The following is a 25,466-nucleotide window of genomic DNA, read 5'->3' on the forward strand; positions in this document are numbered from 1 at the left end:
TCTTGAAAGCCATGCCTGTGTATTCAATGCGAGAGAGTAGTGGATTTGAAAACGAAGGTCATTTATGACTCATCTGGTCGTTGCTCGGATATACATGCATATCAGGGACACTGGCGGAGTCAATAAATAATTTTCGCCTGCGCCGAATTATAATTTTAACTCTTACCAAATTATAAAAATTATAATTATTTATTATAATATATATAAAAAATAAAAAAATAAACTAAAGCCAAGGCTAGACATGGCCACGGTTTATAAATCGCCGGTTCCAGTTCATGAACCGCCGGTTCCGGTTCAAGAAATCTTTGAACCTGAACCGAACCGCCCAAGGGCGATTTGGGACGGTTCGGTTCCGATTCCGGTTCGTGCCGGTTCGGTCAACGGTTTGGACCGGTTCGGTCAACGGTTTGAGCCGGTTCGGTCAACAGTTCCGGTTCCGGTTCAAACCGAATTTTTTTAATTTTTTTTAAATATTGTTGTATTCAATTTTGGTCCTTGTTTCGTTGTTCGGTTCAGTTTGGTTTCGATTTTTAATTGTTAAATGTAATTGTAAATATAAATATTCTCAACCATATTTTTAATAAAAAAACACTACTAAAAATTGAAGAAATATAAGTAATAATTTCATTAAAAATAATTAAAACAACTAAACAAGTATGTAATACAAGTAATTAATTTTTACAAATGTGAAAAATAAAAAATAAAAAATAGAATTAGACTTAATTTCATTAAAAAATAATTACAACAAAAATGTAATACAAGTAATTAATTTTTACAAATGTGAAAAAAAATAAAATATGGACTTGGATCCTACGCATCTTTATTGGAGTCGGAAGTCGCCGTTGTTGAACCATCATTAACCCATTCGTCAGATGATGATGAATGGATAAGTTCTTCTTGACGTCGCATGTTAGCTCTTTCCCAATCATCGAGGCAAACTTGAGCTTCCAATGATTCTGGAGCCAATCTTGATCTTCTTTCGTCCAAAATGTTGCCTCCACTACTGAATGTTTGTTCAACGGCTACAGTTGAAGCTGGAACTGCAAGAAGTTGACTTGCAATAATTGCAAGAGTTGGAAATGTCTCCTTGTGCCTTTTCCACCACTCCAAAATTTCAAAATTTAAACTTGTATCATCACCAAACTCAAAAACTGTGGTTAGATAAGTTTCGAGCTCCGAATGTGAGCTCGATCTAGGTTTTTTCCTCATTTGATCTAAAAATTTATGACCCCATTTCATTGGTTGGGAGGAAGAGGAATGCGAAGCCATGGATAGAAATGATTCTTCACTACTAGGAGCAATAACATATGCTTCATATAATTGATTGCATAAAGTTCTAACCTTAGAAATTATAATATTCACATCAATTTCTTCATTATTTTCTAATCCTAACAACGAATAATAGTTAGACAAACACTCAATTAAACCATCAAATTTACACCTAGGATCAAATACCATAGTAACAAGAAAAATTTCAGGAATAAATTGATAATAACGTAACCATTTTTCTCTCATTTCTAAAACAGCATGACAAATTTCTTCAACATTAATTCCTTCCATTAATACACCGGCCACATTCATTGCTTCTATTAAAAATTGATGTGAAGTTGGTTTATAAACACTACTAAGTGTATGAGTAGCATCATTAAAAATTCGTAAAATATTCAAAATTGAACTACAAACATTCCACATAGTTGGAAAAATAGGATATTGTGGAATATAATTTGCTGCAAAAGAACACAATAAATCTTTATATTCAAAAGATTGATTAAGTAATTTAAAAGTTGAGTTCCAACGAGTAGGGACATCTTTTGAAAAACGTTTTGGGGTTTGACCATTGGAGGTGCAAAAATGTGCCCATGCTTTTGCAGTTCGAGGGTGTACCCAAATATAAGAAATAACATTTCTAATTGGATCTAAATAAGAATTAAGTGACTTAATACCATCTTGAACACATAAATTTAAAACATGGCATGCACATCTAACATGAAAAAATCTTCCACCAAAATTTGGTTGGCAAATTCTTTTCAATTCATTAATAGAAGCAGTATTAGCCGATGCATTATCAAAAGAAATTGAAAAAATTCTATTAACTAATCTATATTCTTGTAAAATTTGTTGAATTAATCTACAAATATTTTCAGCATTATGACTTTCATCAAAACATCGATACGCAAGAATTCTTTTTTGTAAAACATAATTTTCATCAACCCAATGACAAGTAATACCCATATATGAATGAGTTTGCCAATGATCACTCCAAATATCACTACAAATAGAAACATTAATATTATTGTTTTGAAAATATGTTATCAATTCAATTTTTGAGTTTTTAAACAATTTTAACAAATTCCTTTTCAAAGTATTTCTAAGAATTGATTTAAAACTAGGATTAACAAAGTTTTGACAAAATCGAGTAAAACCTAATTTTTCACCAAAACTAAAAGATAAATGATCAATTGCTACCATTTCAGCTAAACCAGACCTACAATTAGCTTCATTATAATGAAATAATTGAGGAGAGTTTGAAGAGGTAGCAAACCCGGATATTTGTGTTTGATCGCGGCTCAATCCAACCTTGAGCGGGTGCTTTGTTTGCAAATGTCGGGCGAAAGTACCATATCCACTTCCTTGCTTGAATTTGTATACCTGATTACAATAATTACAAGATACATCAAATTTACCATCTCCTTTTGGTGTTTTCTTGAAATGAATATTAAAAATATCAGAAGTAGAAATTTTTCCACCTCCCTTTTGTTGAGTTTCACTCTCTTGTGTTTGAAAATTTTGAGTTTCAAACTCAACATTTTCAACATTTTCAAAATTTCTACCTTCACTTGCCATTTTTTTGAAAAAAGTATGATAATAAAAATATATAATAATGATAAAATAATATAGTAACAAGTAATAAATAATTAACAATATAATTGAATAAATTGATAAATAACAAAATGAGAAGATTGAAGAAATTGAAATTGAAATATTAAATGAGAGACAAAATTGAGAGAATAATAGCTTGAGACTTGAGAGAGAGAGAGAGAGAGAGTGTGAAAAATGAGTGGGGGAGGGAGGGGTATATATAGATAGGAATTATAAAATTTTAAAAAAAAATTAATAAAATTGGCTGGGGGTGGCAGCTAAATTGGACCGTTGGGGGGGGGGAGGAGGGGGGAGGGGGGCCAACGGTCCAATTTTGGACCGTTGGGGGGGGGGAGCACGGGGGGAGGGGGGGGCACGGGGGGGAGCACCGGGGGGGGGGCCAAGGCCAACGGTCCGGTTCCGCGGAACCGGCGGTTCCGGTTCCCCGGAACTGGACCGAATTTCGCCGGTTCAGTCCGGTTCCGATTCGACCGGTTCCGGGTCCGGTTCCGGCCGGTCCGATTCCGGTTCGAACCGCCGATCCGGTTCAATTTTGGCCATGTCTAGCCAAGGCCTAGCTGGCTAAAACGTGACTCCGTCACTGATCAAGGGTGTCACCAGCCATGAAAGAACTATCAATTGTTCCCATCAACAAGGCTGCCAGCGCTAGGGTTTGCCGATTTGGTTGGTGGAAGCCATCTTTACCCGTCTGCTTTCTCTCATGCAATTTTTGTTTCAATATTACCTATTTTTTTAAGTAAATAAAAATTTCATTATCAACACTAAAAAGTGTGTACAATTTTAAATAAAAAAATATTCGTAGTGTACGAGAGAACAACTAATTGATGAATCTACCCCCGATTAACGAATCTCTGTAATCACTTAAAAGGTTTTTAACATGAATGTTCATATTATAGCCAACACTCAATTACTCATCTAGTAAAACTTAAAAAGGAGAACTCAAGCAAGCATAAATCATCAATTCATGGAATCTCTGTGAGTGTTGGAGTGGTACATTCACACGAAGTATATCATGTCATGAAAACACTCAATTACTCCCCCAAACAATAACTTAGAATGCTAGTATCATATTCATGAGTCAAAACTCGGTTTAAATGAAAGTTAGCGATACAACTTAGTAAAGTAGAAAAATATTAGTTAGTTATAAGTCATCAAAAATATCATAAAATACAGCTCTATAAAGTATGTGAAAAAGAAATGATAACACACAATATCTAATGCACCAGTAGGGTCACGAATCGTTCTTGAGTAGAAGAATATTAGTTAGTTATAAGTCACCAAAAATATTGTAAAATACAGCTTTATAAAATATGTGAAAAAGAAATGATAACACATAATATCTAATGCACCAGTAAGGTCATGAATCGTTCTTGCTACTGCTCCTAAAGTATTTACGTAAAAACAACATAAGAAATATATTTATAAATTTAGAAATAAACTATATATATATATATTGGTGTTAAATCTAGAAGAAATAAAAAAAATAACATAATTTTCATATGGCTACATTTTTCATATTTTTCTCTCAAAATATCAATTTGTCCCAATTTCCTCCATCTAAGCATAAATTTGATATTTTTATTTTTAATGAATTTATTATAATAGAATTGTGTGTAATTATTTAAAATTAATTGAGGTATTATGGTTTTTTTGAAGTATATAAATTTGTTTTTTTTAACTAAAGAATTTAATAAAAAATAAAATTATAAAAAAAAATTAAGTGTCGAAGTTCTAAAGTCAAACTTTGAAAGGGTAATCAATTTTAGCCTGATTTTCTTCTTTTATTGTAACATGCTGCAGGTTGACTCGCATCTACCAACTGCAAACAAACCAGCCCCCGGCATTCATATTCATCGTCTCTCTCTCTCTCTCTCTCTCTCTCTCTCTGTGTTTCTCTCTCAATTCTGAAAACATATAAATCTTTGCCCTCTTTGGTTTGGTGTCAACCTGCCCGCATCTCTCTCTCTCTCTCTGACCATATGGAGACTGCAGGTTCCAGCTCCTCGTCCAGCCATGGCGCTCTGCCCAAAACCATTATCACTCTCTTGGGAGAACGCCTTCTTTCAACCCTGCTAGACCTTTTTACCTTCTCTATTTTCCTTCTCGTCTTCTCTGCCGAAGCTTTCTTCTTCATCTCCCCAAAATGGCGAAACCCCATCTTCCATTTCCTCATTATCATCGTCTTCGTCATGTTCTTCTTCCTCAAATCCCACTTCTCAAAACCTCCACCAATCTACCTCGTCGACTTCTCCTGCCTCAAGCCGCCATATTTCTGCAGGGTCCCCTTCTCCACCTTCATCGAGCACGTCCGGCTCTTCGACTTCCTCGACGAAGATAGCTCATCTTTCATGTCCAATATTCTTGCCTCTTCCGGCCAAGGCGAAAGAACGAGTCTCCCGCCGGCTTTACACTATATCCCGCCGGTGTCTCACCACCACGAAGCCATCAAAGAAGCCCAGATGGTGCTTTTCCCTGTATTCCAAGATCTTCTCGCCAAGACTAAACTCTCAGCTCGAGATATCGACATTCTGATCCTCAACTGCACCGGATTTTGCCCCGTTCCTTCGCTTTCCGCCATGATTGTGAACGAATTCTCCATGAGAGATGATTTGAAGAGTTTCAATATCAGTGGGATGGGCTGTAGCGCCAGTGCCCTCGCCGTTCACATGGCGGAAAACCTCTTGAAGGTTCACCACAACTCTTACGCCGTTATTCTGAGCACCGAAATCTTGTCCACCGGCTGGTACGCCGGAAAAGAACGGCCAATGTTGGTGCTGAACTGTCTCTTTCGAATGGGAAGCGCCGCCATTTTGGTCACGAACAAGAAAGAAGCAAAAAGATCGTCAAAATATAAGCTCTTGAAAACTCTGAGATCACAACGAGCTTTCGACGATAAGGCTTACAATTCAGCTTTCCGGGAAGAAGACTCCAATGGAATAACCGGCGTCGCCCTGAGGAAAGATTTACTCCAGGTTTGTTGATGATGTTCCAAATTAATTCGGATTTATTGATTAAATTGTTTCCATTAATTGCCGGTTCAAGGGTAATGTTAAACAATAATACTAATTAGTACATTATTTTTGTACATCTTGAACTATATAAAGAGATATTATGACCAACATACCCCTCGTCTTCATGCGTCTCACGCGACTCTATACACCTTATAAGAGATTTTTTTGTCATTGATATACTTTTGTGTAGTCCAAAGTGTACACTTAAACTACATACAAGTGTACCAATAACATTTTTCAATGTTAAATGTTTATTGTTTGAGATAATATACATTAATTATATATTTTAATATTTAAGTACTGTTAATTTTTTAACATTTAAATAATTCTATTAATAAATATATTATGTTTTGAATTATCAACTAATAAGTTGTATGCATCCATTGTCAATAATTAAAATTACCCTACTCGTATGGTCAATAAAGGTCTTAAAAATAAAATAAATATATTTTATATAAAAATAATATACATGTAATGCATTCATAACATTGCCTTCGTTTAATTATAACCAATCTCTATAAACAGCTGGCTAAGCTTATGGTTGAAACATATAATAAGGGCCTATCAAATATTTTAAATAGTATTTTAATGATTAATGTCGTAAAAAAATATTATAATTAAGTATTCAAATAATATTTATATTGTTAGGCGTGACGCCCCCTATTAACAGTGAACCCTTGGCATTGAGTTTACCCCTTTCTAAGATAAAAGATATATATATATATATATTTATGTTAATTCATATATTTTGTTCCTACAAGGTGGCGGGAGAAATCCTCCGATCAAACATCGCCGCCCTGGGGTCGTCAATCCTGCCGCCGTCGGAGATCATCCTGCACGTCGTTTCCATGTTCTGGAAGAGATTCATCAACAAGAACGTGCAGATATACATGCCGGATTTCCGGTCGGCGGTACAGCATTTTTGCCTGCCGGCTTCCGGTCGGCAGGTGATCAGAGAAATAGGGAAAGGGCTGAAGCTGGGAGAGAGAGAGATGGAGGCGACCATGGCGACGCTGCACCGGTTTGGGAACCAGTCTTCGTCTTCGCTGTGGTACGAGTTAGCCTACATGGAGGCCAAGGAGAGAGTGAAGAAAGGCGACAGAGTTTGGCAGCTCGGGATGGGAAGCGGGCCTAAGTGCACGAGCCTTGTTTGGGAATGTGTTCGGCCCATTTCGGAGGAAGCCCATAAGGGCCCATGGGATGGTACAATTAACATGTATCCAAACTTGGTTAATTGTTGATAACGATGGTTACCTTCCCTGCCATAAATAGGTTACCAGCTACGCTTCGTACTTTGTACTGATATTATCCAAATTAAAGATTTATTTAAAACGGCTAAATTTCAGTTGGGTCAATTTCATGTTAACTCTATCTCTATATAGTTTATTTTTAATATTTATTTAAGATTTTCTTGTATTTTTTTTTTTTCCCATAGAAACATCTTTGGGAAGTTAATAGTTCAAATAACTAAAACTATAGGGATCTGAAAAGTAAAATCTATGGGGATCTTAAAAGGGGTTCTTCTCTATACAGAGGGAATTTATATAAATTAATGAATATAAATGTTCATCCAAAACTAGAGGAAACTGGGTGAACTTTACCATAAAGATTATATTAATTTAGCAATATTTTTCTCAGTTAAATATGTAATCAAATGTTAAATCTCAGTAATGTGCTAGTTAAATCGTTGTTTAAGACTCTGAAGATAGGATGGGTTGCCGTTGCTGAAAGAAGTTGGTTGAATATGACACCACAATGGAAAACGGCAATTGACGGCGACCAAGTCCTGCCCAAAAATAGACAACAAATAGAGTGCATTAATATGCCTCTTATTTCTACTCTTTCCTTCTTTAGAAATTTCAGTTATTTTTATATATTTATCCAAAAAAATATTATTTGAACATTCAATTATATTATTAATTTTGAGTGATTTGAATTTTTTTTTTCAATATATAATTGGGTGAGGACCGTGAGGTCTTCTTTACTGCATGCAACGCACACTTTTAGAAACTCCTATTTCCATTAAAAAGATATTTAGAAAACATTCGAAGAGATACAGATAGATTTGAGTTTTAACACCAAGTGGGCAGTGGGTTCTCTTCGATTGGGCAATCCGAGTTCGAGACAGAGACAGCCCAACCATTAAATAAGAGGCAAGGCCCATACCTTTCCACACCCTCTTTAGGCCCAAGAAAGCCCAATTTACAGGTCCAATTATTTCTAAATAAATTCCTTTCGGACCACGTGCTACAATTTCTAATTGGAAAATCGAAGTGCAATTTTGAACAAACTCAAAAAACTAAACCGAGAACCAAATCAAAATAATTAGAATTTAATTCGATAATTAAATTTTATTGGAATTGCTCGCCTCTCCCAATAGTCACAATTTGTACGAAAATGCTATTTGAGGGTTTAACTTTGATATTTTATATTAAAATTTTAAAATTTGTCATCTCAATATAAATATATAAGACAGTAAATTTTTTTTTAAGAAAAGTATTTTATAATTATAAAATTGTTAGCAATGATATTTTTACATAAAAAAATAAAAATAATGCTAACAAGCCTCTTTATAGGACTCGTTAAGAAGATAAAAATATACCTTCTTTTTAAATAAAATATATTTATTCTACGTTACTTCCAATCTTCAAAAAACTTTATTAATTAATAATAAATATATTATGTTACAAAATATGTATATATCTAACACCCGTTACCATCACCAAAAATAATAATAAGAAGATATTTTGTTGAACAAAGGGCCACATGGGGTGACATTTAATATGGGCTCGTGGCAGGCTGTTAAGAAATGTGCCAACCCCTGTGGTCAGGGTCATCACGTACCATCAGCTTTGAATGCTTGCAGTGATGGAGAGTTGATAACTTTACTCGGGGGGGTTGAACTACCTCAATTTTAAGGAGTAAATGTGAGACTCAGACTGGTACTCAGAGGCAGTTGCCTTCCCCACAACATCCCATTTATTGTTATATTTATTGAACCCAATCCTTTACACTATTTAGTAAGGTAGTTCTACACTCCGCCTACCCACCCTGGGCCTCATCCATCTGTTATAGTTAATATTATAAAATACTGTTGTTGGGATTCTCTCCCTTTCGGTCTCATAATTTTTGACAAAAAATATAAAGTTCTATTGTTGATAAGTATCACCTAATATTATGGAAAATGTCAGGTGTATAGAAGGGATACAGACCTTTATGTTGCTCTTTTCACTCTAGCTTGGTGGTTTTTATGGGTCCAACTTTAGTTCTCATCCATACTTTTAATTATTCGATATAAAAACTATGTAAAAAAGACCATTTTTTTTTTTTTTTGTTGAATTAAAGATATATAAGCCCCACATACAAGCCAGCCTCATCCCTCGTGCATAATATGACAAATATGAAAGAGACGACACTGCATGCAATGGGGATAGTAAGCCAGCAAATCAGTTGACTCAGCAAGAAAGCAAATTTCATTTCATGGCCATAATCAGAGCCTATCGCCCTATTCTTAGGGCAGGCGGCTTGCCAACACTTTAATTTTAGAAAGCGGCCAGACGAACCCACAATGCCCCAACCCACTGTTTATGGCAAATATTATTACACATGAGAAAATTAAACACACATCAATTTCTCTTGTATATTTTTGGCATATATATTTATTTTGTATAATATAAAAAATATTTTATATAATGAACTGCAGATATGTATGGTCTATAACTCTAGATAATTGGATAAGCACTATAATAAAATTGCAATGAATAGAGCTACTCAGGAGTGACTGGAAGCTCAGCTCAATTTGCACTCGTTCAAACTAAACAAATGAAATTGAGCTTAATTTTTAAATAACATTAGTAAATGAGCCACCCTTCCTCAGCTCAAGCTTGGGTCATTTGGGCTAGTAAGCCAATTCGTTTAGTTAGTTAATTATAAATTCATTAGTGACCCATTTCTAAATAACATGTGCTTTTAAGTTAAGGATAGTTTGTCATATTTTTTTATGTTATTCAAAATTTAACCATATATTTATAAACTCTATATTTAGATGACTAATTTTTGAGGCGTGACAAACATACATTTTTCCATCTCCATTAAAAGCTTAACAATTTATAAGTAATTATATTAAGAAGATTGAGTCTCTGCATCTTTGTCCATATCTATATTTTAAACAACTATTTTAGTGAGAGATTTTCTTTCTATCAGGTTCGGTTTACCAGAGGACTTACATGCATCTCTAATTAATTTGATGTAAGGAGCTGCATACTATATCCATGAAACAAATGAATCATTTTCCAAATAAGCAACGAAGAAATGAAGGAATAGGAAAGTCATCGAAGTCGTACCTGCAAAAAAAGCTTCCCTCCTCTCTCGTTGATAATCGGACGGTGATCAGAGGTCGAGTGCATATATCCTGTGATTCAGGGGACCACGCAGAGATATATGGCAATTGGTAGCTACGAACAGTTCATTGGCATTTATGGGAACTTCCATTGCCCACTCAGAGATCTGATCTAGCACTTATCCCATAGAATGGAAACCCATGTATCATCATAAACATTAAGAACATAAAATTAAGAAAGTCTGTGACAAAAGATTGAAAAGGTGACCAAACTAAACTTGATAAAAACTTCTTAAACTTGACATGTAATATGATGATATTAAGAACGATATATCTTCAATAAAAATAATTAACAATTTAACATTTACGTAGCCAAGCCACCGTGGAATTAAACACAAGATTTGTTATAGTGGCGGCTGGTTAATATGATGATATTGAGTCTGCTCATATCAATTAATTCGATGAATTTTCATTAATTGGTTAAAGAATAAAGCAGGTTAACGAGTTAAGAAATGGGTTTAAATGGATATTGAATTAAATTAAAAAGTGAGACTCAATTAAAATATGTTTGTTAACTAAAATATAATTCAAACAAAATGAGATATAAAAAAATTTTTAGACAAAAATATTTTTTATTATATTTGTTAAATTTATCTATCAATTCTTAAAAAGAATGACGTATATATTTTTTAATACATTTAAAAAAATTAACTAACAGATAAAAATCTTAAAATACTTCACAACGTTATATTGATCACTTTATATATTAATTCAAAAAATATTTCAATCTTATCTTAATATAACATTATCTCACTTATTTTAACAAATATTACCCTAATATATAGCTTTGTTGATGAAACTAATCATTTGCGTTTTGATCCTTTTCAAGCAACTCATTTATAACACACAATTAAATGGGTGAATTTGAATTTAATGCAATCAACTTTCAACGGCACTCACCCCGTCCGCCCATTTACTGTTTACTGGCATTCATGATCATGAAACAACCACCGCCATCTTCATTATTTATGTGCACAAGAAGACAGATAACAGAGGTCCCCTTTTCATTCATATTTTAAATCTCAAACACCCCACCATCTTCGTCACTCTATCTTCTTCATCATTCAAGCACCCTCTTTCTTTCTCACCGAGACAATGCCCGGAATTCCACCCAAATGGCTGGTTTTCTTACTTTCAAGCTATCTTGTTCTCACCAACCTGGTCATCTGTTCAGCAAAGGAGACTACTTACATTGTCCAAATGGATAAATCCAAAATGCCAAAGGCATTTTCTGGCCATCTTGAATGGTACTCCTCCATGGTAAAATCAGTGGTAACTAGAGCAGAAAAAGAAGTGGAAGATGACCGAGAAAGGGTCATCTATAGTTACCAGAATGCTTTCCATGGTGTGGCTGCTTTGCTTAGCGAGGAAGAAGCTCGAAGACTAGAGAGAAGGCACGGCGTAATGGCCATATTTCCCGAGACTATATACCAGTTACACACCACGAGGAGTCCCATGTTCCTTGGGCTAGAGCCAGAACACAGCACAAGCATCTGGAGTGATAAGCTAGCCCATCACGATGTCGTCGTCGGTGTGCTTGACACTGGTATATGGCCAGAGAGCCAAAGTTTCAACGATACCGGCATGACCCCAGTCCCAGCTCACTGGAAGGGAACCTGTGAGACGGGCCGAGGATTCACTAAAAGCCACTGTAGTAGAAAGATTGTGGGTGCTCGAATGTTCTACCGGGGATACGAAACAGCTATGGGCAAAATTAACGAGCAAGAAGAGTATAAATCGCCGCGGGATCAAGACGGGCATGGCACTCACACTGCAGCAACAGTTGCAGGCTCTCCAGTTGCCGGAGCAAATCTTTTGGGCTATGCTTATGGGACAGCCCGCGGGATGGCCCCAGGTGCAAGAGTTGCAGCCTATAAAGTTTGCTGGGTAGGTGGGTGTTTCAGCTCGGACATTCTGTCAGCAGTTGATCAAGCGGTTGCTGATGGCGTCAATGTCCTGTCTATATCTTTAGGCGGTGCCGTAGCATCTTACTATCGCGACAGCCTGTCGATAGCGGCTTTTGGTGCAATGGAGATGGGAGTTTTCATCTCTTGTTCGGCTGGGAATGCGGGTCCTGACCCTAGTAGCCTTGCCAATGTGTCACCATGGATAACCACAGTTGGTGCTAGCACAATGGATAGAGAATTTCCTTCTTCTGTTAAGCTCGGGACTGGCATAAGGATAACTGGAGTTTCACTCTACAAAGGCAGAAGGAAACTTTCGGAAGGAAAGCAGTACCCACTAGTTTATATGGGAAGTAATTCCAGCGGCAGCCTTGATCCAAGCTCCTTGTGTTTAGATGGAACACTGGATCCACATATTGTGAGTGGAAAAATTGTGATATGTGACCGAGGCATTAGTCCGAGAGTCCAGAAGGGGCAGGTGGTGAAAGATGCAGGTGGAGTAGGCATGATATTGGCGAACACTGCCGCCAATGGAGAGGAGCTAGTTGCAGACTGCCACCTCCTTCCGGCAGTCGCAGTTGGAGAAAAAGCAGGTAAAGTAATCAAGCATTACACGCTAACAAGTCGCAAGGCAACTGCAAGCCTAACATTCCAGGGGACTAGGTTGGGCATAAGGCCATCTCCAGTGGTGGCAGCATTTTCATCTAGAGGACCTAACTTCCTCTCGTTGGAGGTTCTCAAGCCGGATGTGGTAGCACCAGGAGTGAACATTCTTGCCGCTTGGCCAGGTCTCCTAGGACCATCAAGTTTGCCAACCGATCACCGAAGAGTGAAGTTCAACATACTGTCTGGAACATCCATGTCGTGTCCACATGTGAGTGGGGTTGCTGCATTGCTGAAGGCCAGACACCCGGACTGGAGCCCAGCAGCAATAAAATCTGCCTTGATGACCTCGGCTTATGTCCACGATAACACCAATAACCCGCTGTCAGATGCCGCAAATGGTGCACCTTCCAACCCATATGTCCACGGTGCAGGGCATATCCAACCATTGAAAGCTCTCGACCCTGGTCTAATTTATGATATTGGTCCACAAGATTACTTTGAATTCTTATGTACCCAAGATCTAACTCCAAGCCAGCTGGAAGTTTTTGCTAAGTTCTCCAACAGGTCTTGCCGACACACTCTTGCCAATCCAGGAGACTTGAACTACCCAGCTCTCTCTGCCCTGTTCCCCGAAAGCACCAACGTCCCAGCTGTGACCCTTCACAGAACTGTCACGAATGTTGGGCCTCCTGCTTCGAACTACCATGTTAATGTTTCCCCATTCAGAGGTGTTCTCGTGAAGGTTGAACCAGCAGTGCTGAATTTTACCAGTAAGCACCAGAAACTTTCTTACAAGGTCACATTCACAACAAGATCCCGGCAGATGGAACCTGAGTTTGGATATTTGATTTGGAAAGATGGGTTGCATAGGGTAAGAAGCCCAGTTGTGATCACATGGCTGTCACCAATCTAATTTATTTGGAAGATTTTCAGCATCAATCTGGGTGGTGCTACAATAACGAAACATCCCATTGAAGTCAACACTAGTGAATTTTATTCCATGGAGTGCCTGCATCCTCCCATTTTAAGGAAAAAGTAGATTACATATTAACTTCTTTGCATTTTCTGTTGAATTCAGCCCTTCGAAGTTGCTAAAACACATTTATCACACTCCTAGCAACAACTGCAACCTCAATGTCAGAATCTGATTCATCATCAATTTGTATATCAATTACCACTTAAACAATAAGGTTAATAAATTTATTTCTGCCTCAGTTTTCTCATCAACATCCCATCTTCCTATAATGCAGGCAAGTGGAATCAAGTAAAATAATAGGAGATTATTATAATCCCAGGTAACAAATGCCGGCATGGTGCCTATGTTACATAAGCCTTCCATTTTTTTATTTGGGGTGTTCTTTTGTTTCCTTTCATTCTCTTATCTTTCAACGAGAAAAGGTCTACCGGGGATTCCTAAGTAAGATTCCCGTGAGTGATATATAAAAATTGTTATAAGTATTGCCACGACCCAATCCTATATCAATGGTTTATTGGGGAGATCTTGAGTATATTATTAAATTTTATGAGCCCAAGAGTTATTTTTAGCTAGCACTTTTAAGTGAGGTTCCGTCGTGTTACAAGTGATATTGGTGCTAGGAATTTTAAAGAGATTTTAGTGTACCCAGTGAGTGAGCTAGGAAATAGGTAGTCATATATATGAGCTTCAGGTTGTACTCTTGGCATTATTTCTTGACTTGCAAAAATATACAGAGATAATAGTGTTTTCTTTCTTTTCTTCTTTCTTTTTTTTAATATAGACAATTGTGGTTGATTGAATAGCTAGAGATGGCTCAGACTAGGAACAGTAGAAATGCTACTGGGAGCTTACAAGTTGCCAGTAACGTTATTGTGGATTTATGGAGTTTAAGAAGCTCCATTCGCCATATTTTAAAGGTTCTATAATCCTTCTTAGACAGGAAGTTGGATTCAAGAGATGGAGAAAGCCTTCAAGGTACTAAAGTGTGCCGAAAATGACAAAATAAACCATGTCACAAACATGTTACATGACACTGGTTATGACTGGCGGCTATCTTAGGAACAAGTATACAAAAGATGGAGCTAGGCAAAAGGAAGGGTGTTCAGTAAGTTATTTCAAGGTATAGAATTCGTGGGAGAATATGATGCTGAATTTGAAAAGCTTTTAAAATTTGCTTCATACTTGATACTGGACCAAACAGGCTCCAAGGCTTAGGGAGGGATTAAACTCTCAAATCAAAGCAATATTTGAACTTGAGACTTAAAACAAAAATTTTGAGTCAGACATTACTAGTTGAAAAAAGCATTATTCAAAGTCAGGGTTCAATTGACAACAATTGAAATAAGAGGCTAACGCCAAGAGAAATTTAAAGTGGACAATGTTCAGAAAGCCAAGCTAAGAAGTTTAGGAATCAAAAGGTTGGCAGTGTGGGCAAACTATGGTGCTACAGGTGTGAGAATTATCATTCTGAAGAAGAATGTCTTTGGGTGATACGTACATGCTCTACTTGTGGCTATCAGAAACATAAAATTATGAATTTCCCAGTTAAACAAAAGCAACAAAATTTCTAGCACCAGAAGATGACCAAGACAGCTCAGGGAAGTAAACTAGTGACAAAAAATTTAAAAAATAAAGGAGACAAAAAGCTCAAGGCACAGGCGAGGATGTATGAGCCACCCATCAGGATGCTGAGGCCTATTGTTTTATCTGTATATGCTATGTTCTATTGATTCTGGTGCTAGCCATTCTTTTATTTCGGCCGTTTTTGTTAGGAGACATGGCTACAAAGGTAGTGTTCCAAATTCCTAGGATACCTAATTTTTTTTAAAGGGTAGTGGAAGACATTCTCCCCCACATGTTATTTCTGTTGTGTGCGCTAAACGACTAGCGAGGAAGGGTTGCAAAGTTTACTAGGCCATCATGAAAGAGATTGGTCATGACATATTGTTGTTAATGATATCCCAAAAGTATGTGAGTTTTCAAATGTCTTTCCAAAGGATGCCAGGCCTACCAGTGAAAAGAGAGAGAATTTGCTACTGATTTGGTGCCAGGAACAGGGCCCATTGAAGGAGTTAAAAGAGTAACTGCAAGAGGTTCTGCTGCCCCCCAAGGTGATACACTAAATCTGATAAAAGTAAAACCATTGTCTAGCACCTCTTGCAGTTACTCTTTTAACTCCTTCAATGGGCCCTGTTCCTGGCACCAAATCAGTAGCAAATTCTCTCTCTCTTTTCACTGGTAGGCCCGTATTTTCAATGTGTCCTACTGACTTCTTTAGAAGTGAAACATGGAAGACAAGGTGAACTTGCGACTCTGGGGGAAGCTTCAACCGGTAAGCGACCTTCCCTATTTTAGCCTCAATAGGGAAGGGTCCATAGTACTTGGGACTAAGCTTAGTGATCTTTCCTCGGGAAATCGACTTTAGGTGGTTATACCTCAATCTGAGGTACACTTGTTCCCCTGCTTCGAACCCTCTCTCGCTCCTCTTCCGGTCAGCGTTCTGCTTCATGCGATTTTGGGCCGAGGCTAACCCCTGCTTCAGTTGTCGGGTTATCTCTCTTCTCCTCTGTAGATACTCCTCAATCTAGGCCACATTAGAACCCCCTCCTACCGCTGGTAGAAGCGGTGGCTCGTATCCAAATAAGGCCTCAAAAGGCGACATCTTAATCGACGAATGGGGGCTGGTGTTATACCACCATTGAGCTAGGGACAACCACATATGCCATTCTTTAGACTGTAGCTGGCAAACACACCTCAAGTATGTTTCGAGGCTTTGGTTCACCCTCTCGGTCTGTCCGTCGGATTGAGGGTGGTATGCTGTGGATAGATTTATCTTTGTTCCTAGAGACTTCATTAGTTCTTGCCACATTAAGCTGGTAAAAATCTTGTCCCTGTCGAAGATTATAGTTTTGGGGGCCTCGTGTAGTTTGATCACCCTGTCTAAGAAAACTCTGGCAACATCATGAGCCATGTAAGGGTGGGTCAGTCCAATGAAATGGGCAAATTTTGTCAACCGATCCACCACCACCAAGATGCTATCCCTACCTTCCGATCGGGGAAGCCCTTCCACGAAGTCCATCGAGACGCTAGACCAAGCCTGCTCTGGGATGGGCAGAGGCTGTAGTAATCCCGGGTAGGCCACTGTCTCCGACTTTCATCTCTTACATGTGTCGTACCTTCGCACCAGCTCTTTAATCTTCGCCTTCATTTTTGGCCACTGGAACACTTGCTTGACCCGGAGGTATGTGTTCTGTTCTCTCGAATGCCCTCCCAGCGAGGACTCGTGTAGTGCTTGAAAGATCCTTTCCTTGATCCTCGGATTTTGTCCCATCACAATCCTCCCGCGAAACCTCAGGGTGTAGCCCTCTACCTCCTGGGTTCCCATCATCAGTTTTTCTACCACTGACTTAACTTTGCTGTCTCCTTCGTAGCTGTCAATCACTTCTTGATACCATTCGGGCACCAAGGTGGTTATGGCTGCTAAGTCTCTCGCCTCATGGCATCAGCTACCCTGTTTTCTTTTCCCTTCCGGTATTGAATTCTGTAATCCAGACCCATTACTTTGGTCATTCCCTTCTTCTGTAGCTGTGTTTGGAGCTTTTGTTGCAGTAGGAATTTTAAGCTCTCGTGGTCCGTTTTTATGATGAACTTGTTGCCCTCCAAGTAGTGCCTCCAACGGTCTACCGCCATGAGTACAGCCAGAAGTTCCTTTTCATGGATGCTGAGTCCTAAGTGTTTTGGACTCAACACTTGGCTCAGGAAGGCTAGGGGTCTTCCCTTTTGAGCCAGCACTGCCCCTACCCCGGTTCCACTAGCATCCGTTTCTAGAGTGAATGGCTTGTCAAAATCTGGGAGGCCCAACACCAGTACTCTGCTCATAGCCCCCTTAAGGTTCTCGAATGCTTCCTCTGCTTCTCGCCCCCAATTGAATCCTCCCTTCTTCAGTAAATTGGTTAGTGGCTTGCTGATAATTCCGTAGTTTTGCACAAACCTACAATAATATCCAGTCAGCCCTAGGAATCCCCTTAAGGCCTTCAGGGATGTGGGCCTCGGCCAAGACAACATTGCTTCCACCTTCCTGGGATCGGTACTGACCTTGCCATCTGATATGAGATGCCCGAGATATTCCACCTGCCTTTGGGCAAAAGTACATTTGGACTCCTTAATAAAAAGATGGTGGGTTCTCAGGATTTCAAGGGTGATTTTGAGGTGGGCTAGGTATTGGTCGAATGTAGGGCTATAAACAAGTATGTCATCAAAGAAAACCAATATAAACTTGCGGAGGTAAGGTTCAAAAATTCTGTTCATGAGGGATTGAAAGGTTGCTGGGGCATTTGTGAGTCCGAAGGGCATCACTAGGAACTCAAAATGGCCATGGTGGGTTTTAAAGGCTGTTTTTGGTATATCTTCAGTCTTCATCCTAATTTGATGGTATCATGCCCTTAGATCCAGCTTAGAAAAGAATTTGGCATGGTTAAGTTCGTCTAGTAGGTCCTCCACTAAGGGTATGGGAAATTTGTCTTTAATAGTCATGGCATTTAGTTGCCGGTAGTCGACACAAAATCTCCATGTTCCATCCAGCTTTTTGACTAGGAGGACGGGAGAAGCAAATGGGCTTTGGCTGGGTCTAATGAGGGATTGTTCAAGCATGGTTCTCACCAATTTTTCAATTTTGTTCTTTTGGTTGGGAGGGTATCGGTATGCTCTAATATTGATGGGTTTGGCACCTGGTTTGAGATTAATGTTATAGTCGAACATTCGGGTAGGGGGTAAGGTTTTTGGTTCCCTAAAGAGATCCTTGTAATCCACCAACAGTTTATTAAGGGCATCCGAATGGCATACCTAGTTTTGCATTCCTTGGAGTGTGCTTACTGTCAATCCCATCTCCCCTTGTATCACGGCCTTTGTGTGATCCCCTTCGGCTGCTACCACTGAGAAGAGGTGAGCTATCTGACTTCACTTGCTCTTTAACACTCTTTGCGGCCTCCTCCCTGATATCATTTTACAAACCCCCATCTCGTTCTTCTGGGTCAACGTCATCCTCCTACCATCCTTTTCAAATGACACCTCCATCCTATTGAAATCGAAGCTGATGGGGCTCACCCCCTTCATCCAGTCCACTCCCAAGACCACATAGCACCCTCTCAGTTGAAGCAACCTCAGGTCTGTCTCAAACTTCTCCCCCTACATCTCCCAGCAGAAACCTTTGTAGGTAAAATTACTCAACACCCTCTGGCCGTTAGCAACTGTCACGCTCAGGGGGGGTGGTTCCCGTAAGAGGGCATTTCAACTTCTCAACCGTGCTTTCATCGAGGAAGCTATGAGCGCTTCCGCTATCAATTAAGATCATGAGGTTACAGTCCTTAACTTAGCCTCCTACCTTGATGATCTTGTTGTTGGCCACCCCCGTTAAGGCGTGTATGGAGATCTCTCCATTGTCCTCTTCTTTACCCTCTTCCACACTCTCTTCTTTGGCTTCGTCCTGCTCCCCCTCTTCCTCTCCTTCCAACAATAAGATATGTCTCTTGCACTGATGGCCCGGGTGATATCTATCCCCGCACCTAATGCATAAGCCAGCCATCCTTCTTTGTTCTCGTAGCTGCTCCCCATAGGGAATGGAGCTCGTACCCGTAATTGGCTTTCCTCTGTTAGCGTCACGGGTGTACCCCTTCGTCCCCATACCAGTTGTCCCAGTGTTGGCTCCTCTTAGCAGTTGTCTTTGCTTCTTGATCAAGGCCTCCACCATCATTTCTTGTAGGCGAGCACTTTCTGAAGCTTGTTCGACTGTCTGCGGCTTCATCATTTTAACCATTGGTCTGAGTTCCTCACTCAGTCCACTCATGAAGCTTGATACGAAGTAAGCTTCTGAGAGGTGATGGTTATGACTAACCATATACGATCGAAGCTCCTCGAACTTCTTGAGATAGGATCCCACGCTCCCAGTCTGACGTAGCTTATTGAATTCTTCGATGGTGTCCGTCACACTTCTCTCCCCAAAGCGTTCACATAACTTCTCAGAGAATTCCTCCCAAGTGTATTCTCTTCTTAAACTCAAACACCCTTGGAATCATGCGTCTACCACCTCATTGAAGTATGCAGCGGCTAAGCTCACCCTCTGCATTCTGGGTACGTTATACCATTCGAACAGTCTCTTACACTTCCTCAGCCACCACCGAGGATGAATCCCCTCGAATACTAGAATTTCCATTCGAGGCATAGGAAATCCTAGAGGATGGTGGTTCTGCTCTTCTCCTCCTCTCCCTCCTATCCTTTCTAACTCTTCCTGACCTCCTTCTTCCGAGTTAATCATAACCCTTTGCAGGAGAGATTCATTCTCTTCTCTATGTGGAAAATCTGGAGCTAACCTGACCTTGTTTTGCTGGGTAAACATCACCATGAACTACTGGATTTGAGCTCCCAGCTCTTCTCGCACTCGTGCGATCGACCCTTCTAATATCCTTTCAAGCCCCTCCATAGAGTCTTCCACCCTTCGGTCCATGGCGATCACTGCTTCATGGTTCCTGTTAGCCTCAAACTCCGTCCTATCCATTCTATTCTGGATTTCGGTCACTGTCACTCCCAGCTGCTGGAGCCGCGTCTCCATGTCTTTCATGTGAGTCCCTTCCGCCATTGTTCTAAGTCACCGAGCTTTGGCCGAGAATCTCAGCTCTGATACCAAGTTGTCACGACCCCGCCCTTGTAATTAGAAGTTGCTTCGTTCCGATGGAGTCGTAGAGAGAAATCAAGTAGGTAATGAAGAGAAAACGAGGAAGAAGAAGGAATTAGAGAGAGAGAGGAAGTGAGAGAAAGCGAGTGAAGGAAAACAGAATTATGATATTCTCATGCATGCCCCTCACGATGGAGGGACGCGGACATATATGGGCTTTTTGGAGGGGATATTCCCCTGTCAGAGGTGGCCCACACCTGGTACGATCCTAACAAATTATATTCTTCCTTCCACCTGGCCGATCGTTGCCCTAAACAGCTAACACCCAAATAACAATGGTAGAGTTCACACACCGAACTACACAGAAATTAAAAAATGCAATCAAATTGAAGTTAATGGGTCATCTGTGACAATCACCTTGGGGGGCAACAGAACCTAGAAATCTATGTCATCAAGCATTGGGAGGCGTAATGTAAGGAGTAAAATCTTGTATCAAGGACAAAGCTTCACTATATGAAAGCCTGAACCCAGCACTAACAAGGACAATACAGGAAAAAAATAAAAAGTAGTGAAAAAATTAAAAAAGTGTGAAAAGTAAATGATCCAAGATATGAACAGTTCAAGAATTAGATCTTTTTGGCATGAAGTTGTAAAGTTGCATGAGTTTCCTTGCTACAAAAGCTGAAGAGCTAGTTGGACACATTGAAAATACGGGTATTACCTTGACAAGTAGCTCACCTTCCAATCCCATACGAGGCAACACCAAATAACTATCGATCAATTGAGTTTTTGTCCAACAAAAGCTACGAGTGAAGTGGAACTATGGGAAAGAAAGAGAGCCACAAATGAAAAACAATAAATTATCTCCACTCAGAAAGCATCATTTCCATCCCATTTGCCATTATGAAGAAAAAGGAAAATAATAAATAAATTGCCTTAAAAACATATGATAAAATTAAGATATATATAAAAAAAACTGCAATCTGAAGTGAAGAAATTAGTCCAAAGGATTACACAACCATGTACATCAAATTTGGTCTTTGCTTTGATTTCAAACCAAGAGTATATTTGCTTCATGCCACAAATAAATGGGCAGAAGAAAAGGCAAAATATAAAGGCAAGTAGGAGGAGGAGGAGGAAGATGACGGCCATATGGATGAGGAAGATGAACCACACAAAGATGAAGAAGAGAATGTGGTGGAAGAGGAGGAATGGATTTAGAGAACTTGATGTTCACCCCATAGATAAACGAAAAAGACAACATGTATCCAGGCAGATAAAAATAGATAGCATAAACAGTATACATAAAATACGCAAGGGTAAAGCACAAAAAAAATCCTACATATAAAGCATGAAATTGAAAAAGAACCCAAAAATCCGTGTCATCAAGCATCGCAAATCCTAATGTAAGGGATGCCAAGTCTTGCATTCAATAAAAAAACTTCACTATATGAAAGCCTCGAGCATAAACCAAGGAAGACAATTCAGAAAAAATAAATAAAACAATTTCCAATAAAGATAACAAAAAATTAAGAATTAAACAACGTTCAAGAATTAGACCTTTTTGGCACAAAGTTCTTAAACTACATGAGTTTCCATTCTACAAAAGCTGAAGGGCTATTTAGACCCATTGAAAATATTGCAATTACCTTGACCAGCAGAGCATCTTTTCAATTACATATGACAACTTGAAATAAGTATTGATAAATGAGTTTTTTGTCCCACATAAACCAAAAACAAATTAGAACTAGGGGAAGCAATGGAAGCCACCAATGAAAAATAAGGAAACTACCTCAACCTGGAAAGCACCATTTGTGTAACATTTGACACGATGAAAGAATAGGAAAGTACTGGATAGAGATAACACTATATGTTGCTCAACCAGAATATACTGCAGATGCTTATCAATAATTTCAGTTGTCGTTTGGGCAGTTTGGCTTGTCAACTCTTAATCCAGCAAGGTCTAAAAGATAACAATTTGTCATGGACCTATGGGTTGCCTAGGGTCTTGATAGGAATTTGAGAGAAATCAGAGGAAGAATTAGACGGATAGGGAGGAAAAAGCAGCAAGAAATGGGGGAGGAATACGGAGAACAGCAAGAGAGGGAGAGCAGAGGGATCATGAGAGGGAGTTTAGAGAGAGATACGAGAGAAATCAGAGAAATTCAATATCATTCAACCTAATCCCCTCCTCTTCAGTAGCCCTTTTATGGGCAAGTTTGACTACTAACTGAATCATAACAGCAACCATGTGCTCCTAACAAATTGCAAATATCTCCTAACAAACTATTATAATCCTATTACAATATTGCCCTTCTATTGCTCCTAAGGTTATGACACAATATTGCCTGATCAAAGAATAAGCACAGCCCAAATGTCTAGGAGTTTACAAATAAATCCCATTCTCCATCAATAGCCTCATTTCCTGTCTAGTCTAAGAAGGTATCAAAAAGTAAATCACAAAATATATATACAGCATTTTAGAGAAACCTCATTGAGCACTGGTATACTTCTGAAGTGTGTACGTAGTTTGCTTTCCATCTCCACCCTCTTACACCATGAATTGATCTCTGAGAAAGCACCTTTTAGTTTTTTGGGAGGTGAATAGACAATCCAATAAGATGGCTTCTACCACTGGCAACCCAGTCCTTGTTTCTTGGCCAACATTTCTATCTTTTATCTTGCCATGACAGCAAAAGAAACAGAAACAGAAATAGGACAGGAGAAAATAACAAGAGCAGCATAAGCGCAGAAGAAAGTATTATAAGAAACCCAAACCGTTGCTCAAGTATGTTCAAAGACCATCACATTTGTGGGCTATGCACCACATCATTGTGCCCCAAATCAATCACATGCTGCAAAGTATTCGTGATAAGTGTGGGTAATTTCGAATTGCTTGGATACACCACCAGGAAGGCAATCTCCAAAGCATGGAATTCAAAATTTTCATTTTTCAAACTGGCGATTGAATATCTCAAAAATCCACGCCTCGTAATTTGAATTGCCAAACGCACAATCCAAAGAACAAAAGAAGCAATAAGCCATGCCAACACAAACGCTTGCACCATATACAAAATTTCATCAATACTATGTCTTGTTCTTTAATTTAAGAATGGAAACAAAATTAGGGCAAACCAGTCTCAATCTTCTCTCGTAAGACAAAACTGTAAATTAACACAATAGCTTACGGAGATATGTATATCAGAACCCGTAGATGCGAATTTTCTTATAAAATCCACACCATAATTGATGAATTGTCCAACTCTACTCACCGGAAGATCCAGAGGAAAATTTCTTTCGGCGACAACAGCTCCCGTAATCCTCTCTCCCGCTCTTCACACCGACCCCCAATCTTTCGTTCTGCAGTCAACCCGAGCATTCAGAATTTTTATGATTCTTTTAAATTTATTGTTGGATTTATTTAATTTGCATTTTAATAATTTAATTAATTATATTTTTTAAAAAATGTATCTTATATTCTTTATTTGATTTACTATAGTAAAGTTATATATCGTAAATTGAGTTAACTTGATTTAATTCATCACGTCTTGTAACAAAAAATTACCTCAGATAATTCACTTTAAACATAACAACTCTTGATGAATTCTTATAAAAATAAATAAATTTCGTCAACCTTTTGACATTATATCATCATTCATTATTTTAAGTCATCTTTTTAGTTGAACCAATTCACACAAAAATTGACTAACAAGGTAATAGTCCTCGGTAGATATGGCCAACGTCAATATATTGATGCAAAAGCTTAAAATCCTAACCAATGGAAGAACAAAAACAAGACAACAATAAGATACAAAGCCTTCAGTTGACATTGTCTCATTCTCTTACTTGATTTATATTCATGTTACTTATTCTCTCTATTCCTCACTTTAGGAGATTTGGACCCTAACTCAAGCATTGTATGGGCATTTTTAAAAACCTTTCAATCTCGGGACAACCTCACTTATTTCGTTAATTATTATAAAATTAAAAAAAATAATAATTTACAATTCACGACTTAGACAAAATAAAATATTTCTTAATTGACGTGGATTTCCATAACACAAAAAATATAATAATCATAATTATTGCATAGGTAGGAGTGAGCATTGAATCAACCCGAAGTGCTAAAATTAAATAAATTGAAATTTTTAAAAAAATTAAACCGAACTCATCAAATAAACTAAAAAAACCAAACAAATTGAAAATTGAAATAACTGGAAAAATACAAACAAACAAAAAAATTGAACCAACCAAAATAATTGAAAAAACACATCAAAAAAAAGACAAAAAACAACAAAATAAAAAAAAAACCAAAAATAAAAAATATATTAATCTCTAAGTTGGAGTCAAGACAAATAGAAAGGGTCGAAGTTGTTGATCGTAGGTCGCTAATCAAAGTAAAGAGAAAAAAAAAGGGGTAAGTCAATTATAGGTCGTCAGTCGAAAAAAGGGTGAGGGTTTAAGGGTGAATCAATTTATTTAATCTCGACTCATTAGAAATGAAAAAAAAAGTGAAGGTGAAAGGAAAGATCACTGACGAATGAGAGGCAATGACAATGACAATAACAATGACGATCAATAAGAGCAAATAGGTCTTGCAGGTCTCAGTCAATATGGCAATATGCGACAGGAGCAGTCTTGGGAGAAGAAGTATCGAAGATAGAGAGCAATTCAATTATACTTCTTATTATGTTCCTTTATTATGTTTTTCACATCTTTTTCTATTCTTATTCAATAAGATAAAAAAAATAATGTTATTCTTCAGTTTAGTTAGTTTTGTTATTTCAATTTTTTTAATATAAAAATTAAAAATGCATGAAATAACTAAAATTATCAAAATTTATAACTAAATAAACTAAATTGACCCATAGTAACAATCGAATTGAATCTACAATTTTAGTTAGTTCAGTTCAATTATTTTGTTTAAACCAAAATTTTATATACCCCTATAAATAAGTGGTGTTACTCTGACATTTTAATATTTTAGGGGATACTCCATATTAATATATTATATATTTATATA

The 25,466-nt window shown here is 38.2% G+C and overlaps 2 protein-coding genes and 1 long non-coding RNA gene across 3 annotated transcripts; 2 read left to right on the top strand and 1 right to left on the bottom strand.

Annotated features, from left to right (window-relative positions):
* Window positions 1-4,859: 4,859 nt before the first annotated feature.
* Window positions 4,860-7,165, top strand: LOC127794378 (3-ketoacyl-CoA synthase 5-like). The gene is made up of 2 exons (XM_052325409.1): window positions 4,860-5,852; window positions 6,653-7,165. Exons 1-2 carry the CDS (start codon window positions 4,860-4,862, stop codon window positions 7,130-7,132), a joined length of 1,473 nt encoding a protein of 490 aa, XP_052181369.1. The 3' UTR covers window positions 7,133-7,165.
* Window positions 7,166-7,313: 148 nt separating this feature from the next.
* Window positions 7,314-23,808, bottom strand: LOC127801999 (uncharacterized). Its single transcript, XR_008023246.1, has 3 exons — window positions 23,716-23,808; window positions 10,235-10,408; window positions 7,314-7,677 (listed from the first exon to the last, which is right to left on the bottom strand). It is a non-coding gene; the product is annotated as an uncharacterized LOC127801999 (long non-coding RNA).
* Window positions 11,291-13,996, top strand: LOC127801993 (subtilisin-like protease SBT1.3). The gene has a single exon (XM_052337592.1). The coding sequence runs from the start codon at window positions 11,386-11,388 to the stop codon at window positions 13,711-13,713; it is 2,328 nt and encodes a 775-aa protein (XP_052193552.1). The 5' UTR covers window positions 11,291-11,385; the 3' UTR covers window positions 13,714-13,996.
* Window positions 23,809-25,466: the final 1,658 nt, after the last annotated feature.

Source organism: Diospyros lotus, chromosome 1 (assembly GCF_014633365.1).
Source record: "Diospyros lotus cultivar Yz01 chromosome 1, ASM1463336v1, whole genome shotgun sequence".
Taxonomy (NCBI): domain Eukaryota; kingdom Viridiplantae; phylum Streptophyta; class Magnoliopsida; order Ericales; family Ebenaceae; genus Diospyros; species Diospyros lotus.

Bases quoted from the DNA above. Each gene is read 5' to 3' on its own strand.
- LOC127794378 (XM_052325409.1), top strand. From the start codon at position 4,860: ATGGAGACTGCAGGTTCCAGCTCCTCGTCCAGCCATGGCGCTCTGCCC. The intron at 5,853-6,652 runs GTTTGTTGATGA...TGTTCCTACAAG, and splicing joins TGAGGAAAGATTTACTCCAG to GTGGCGGGAGAAATCCTCCG.
- LOC127801993 (XM_052337592.1), top strand. From the start codon at position 11,386: ATGCCCGGAATTCCACCCAAATGGCTGGTTTTCTTACTTTCAAGCTAT.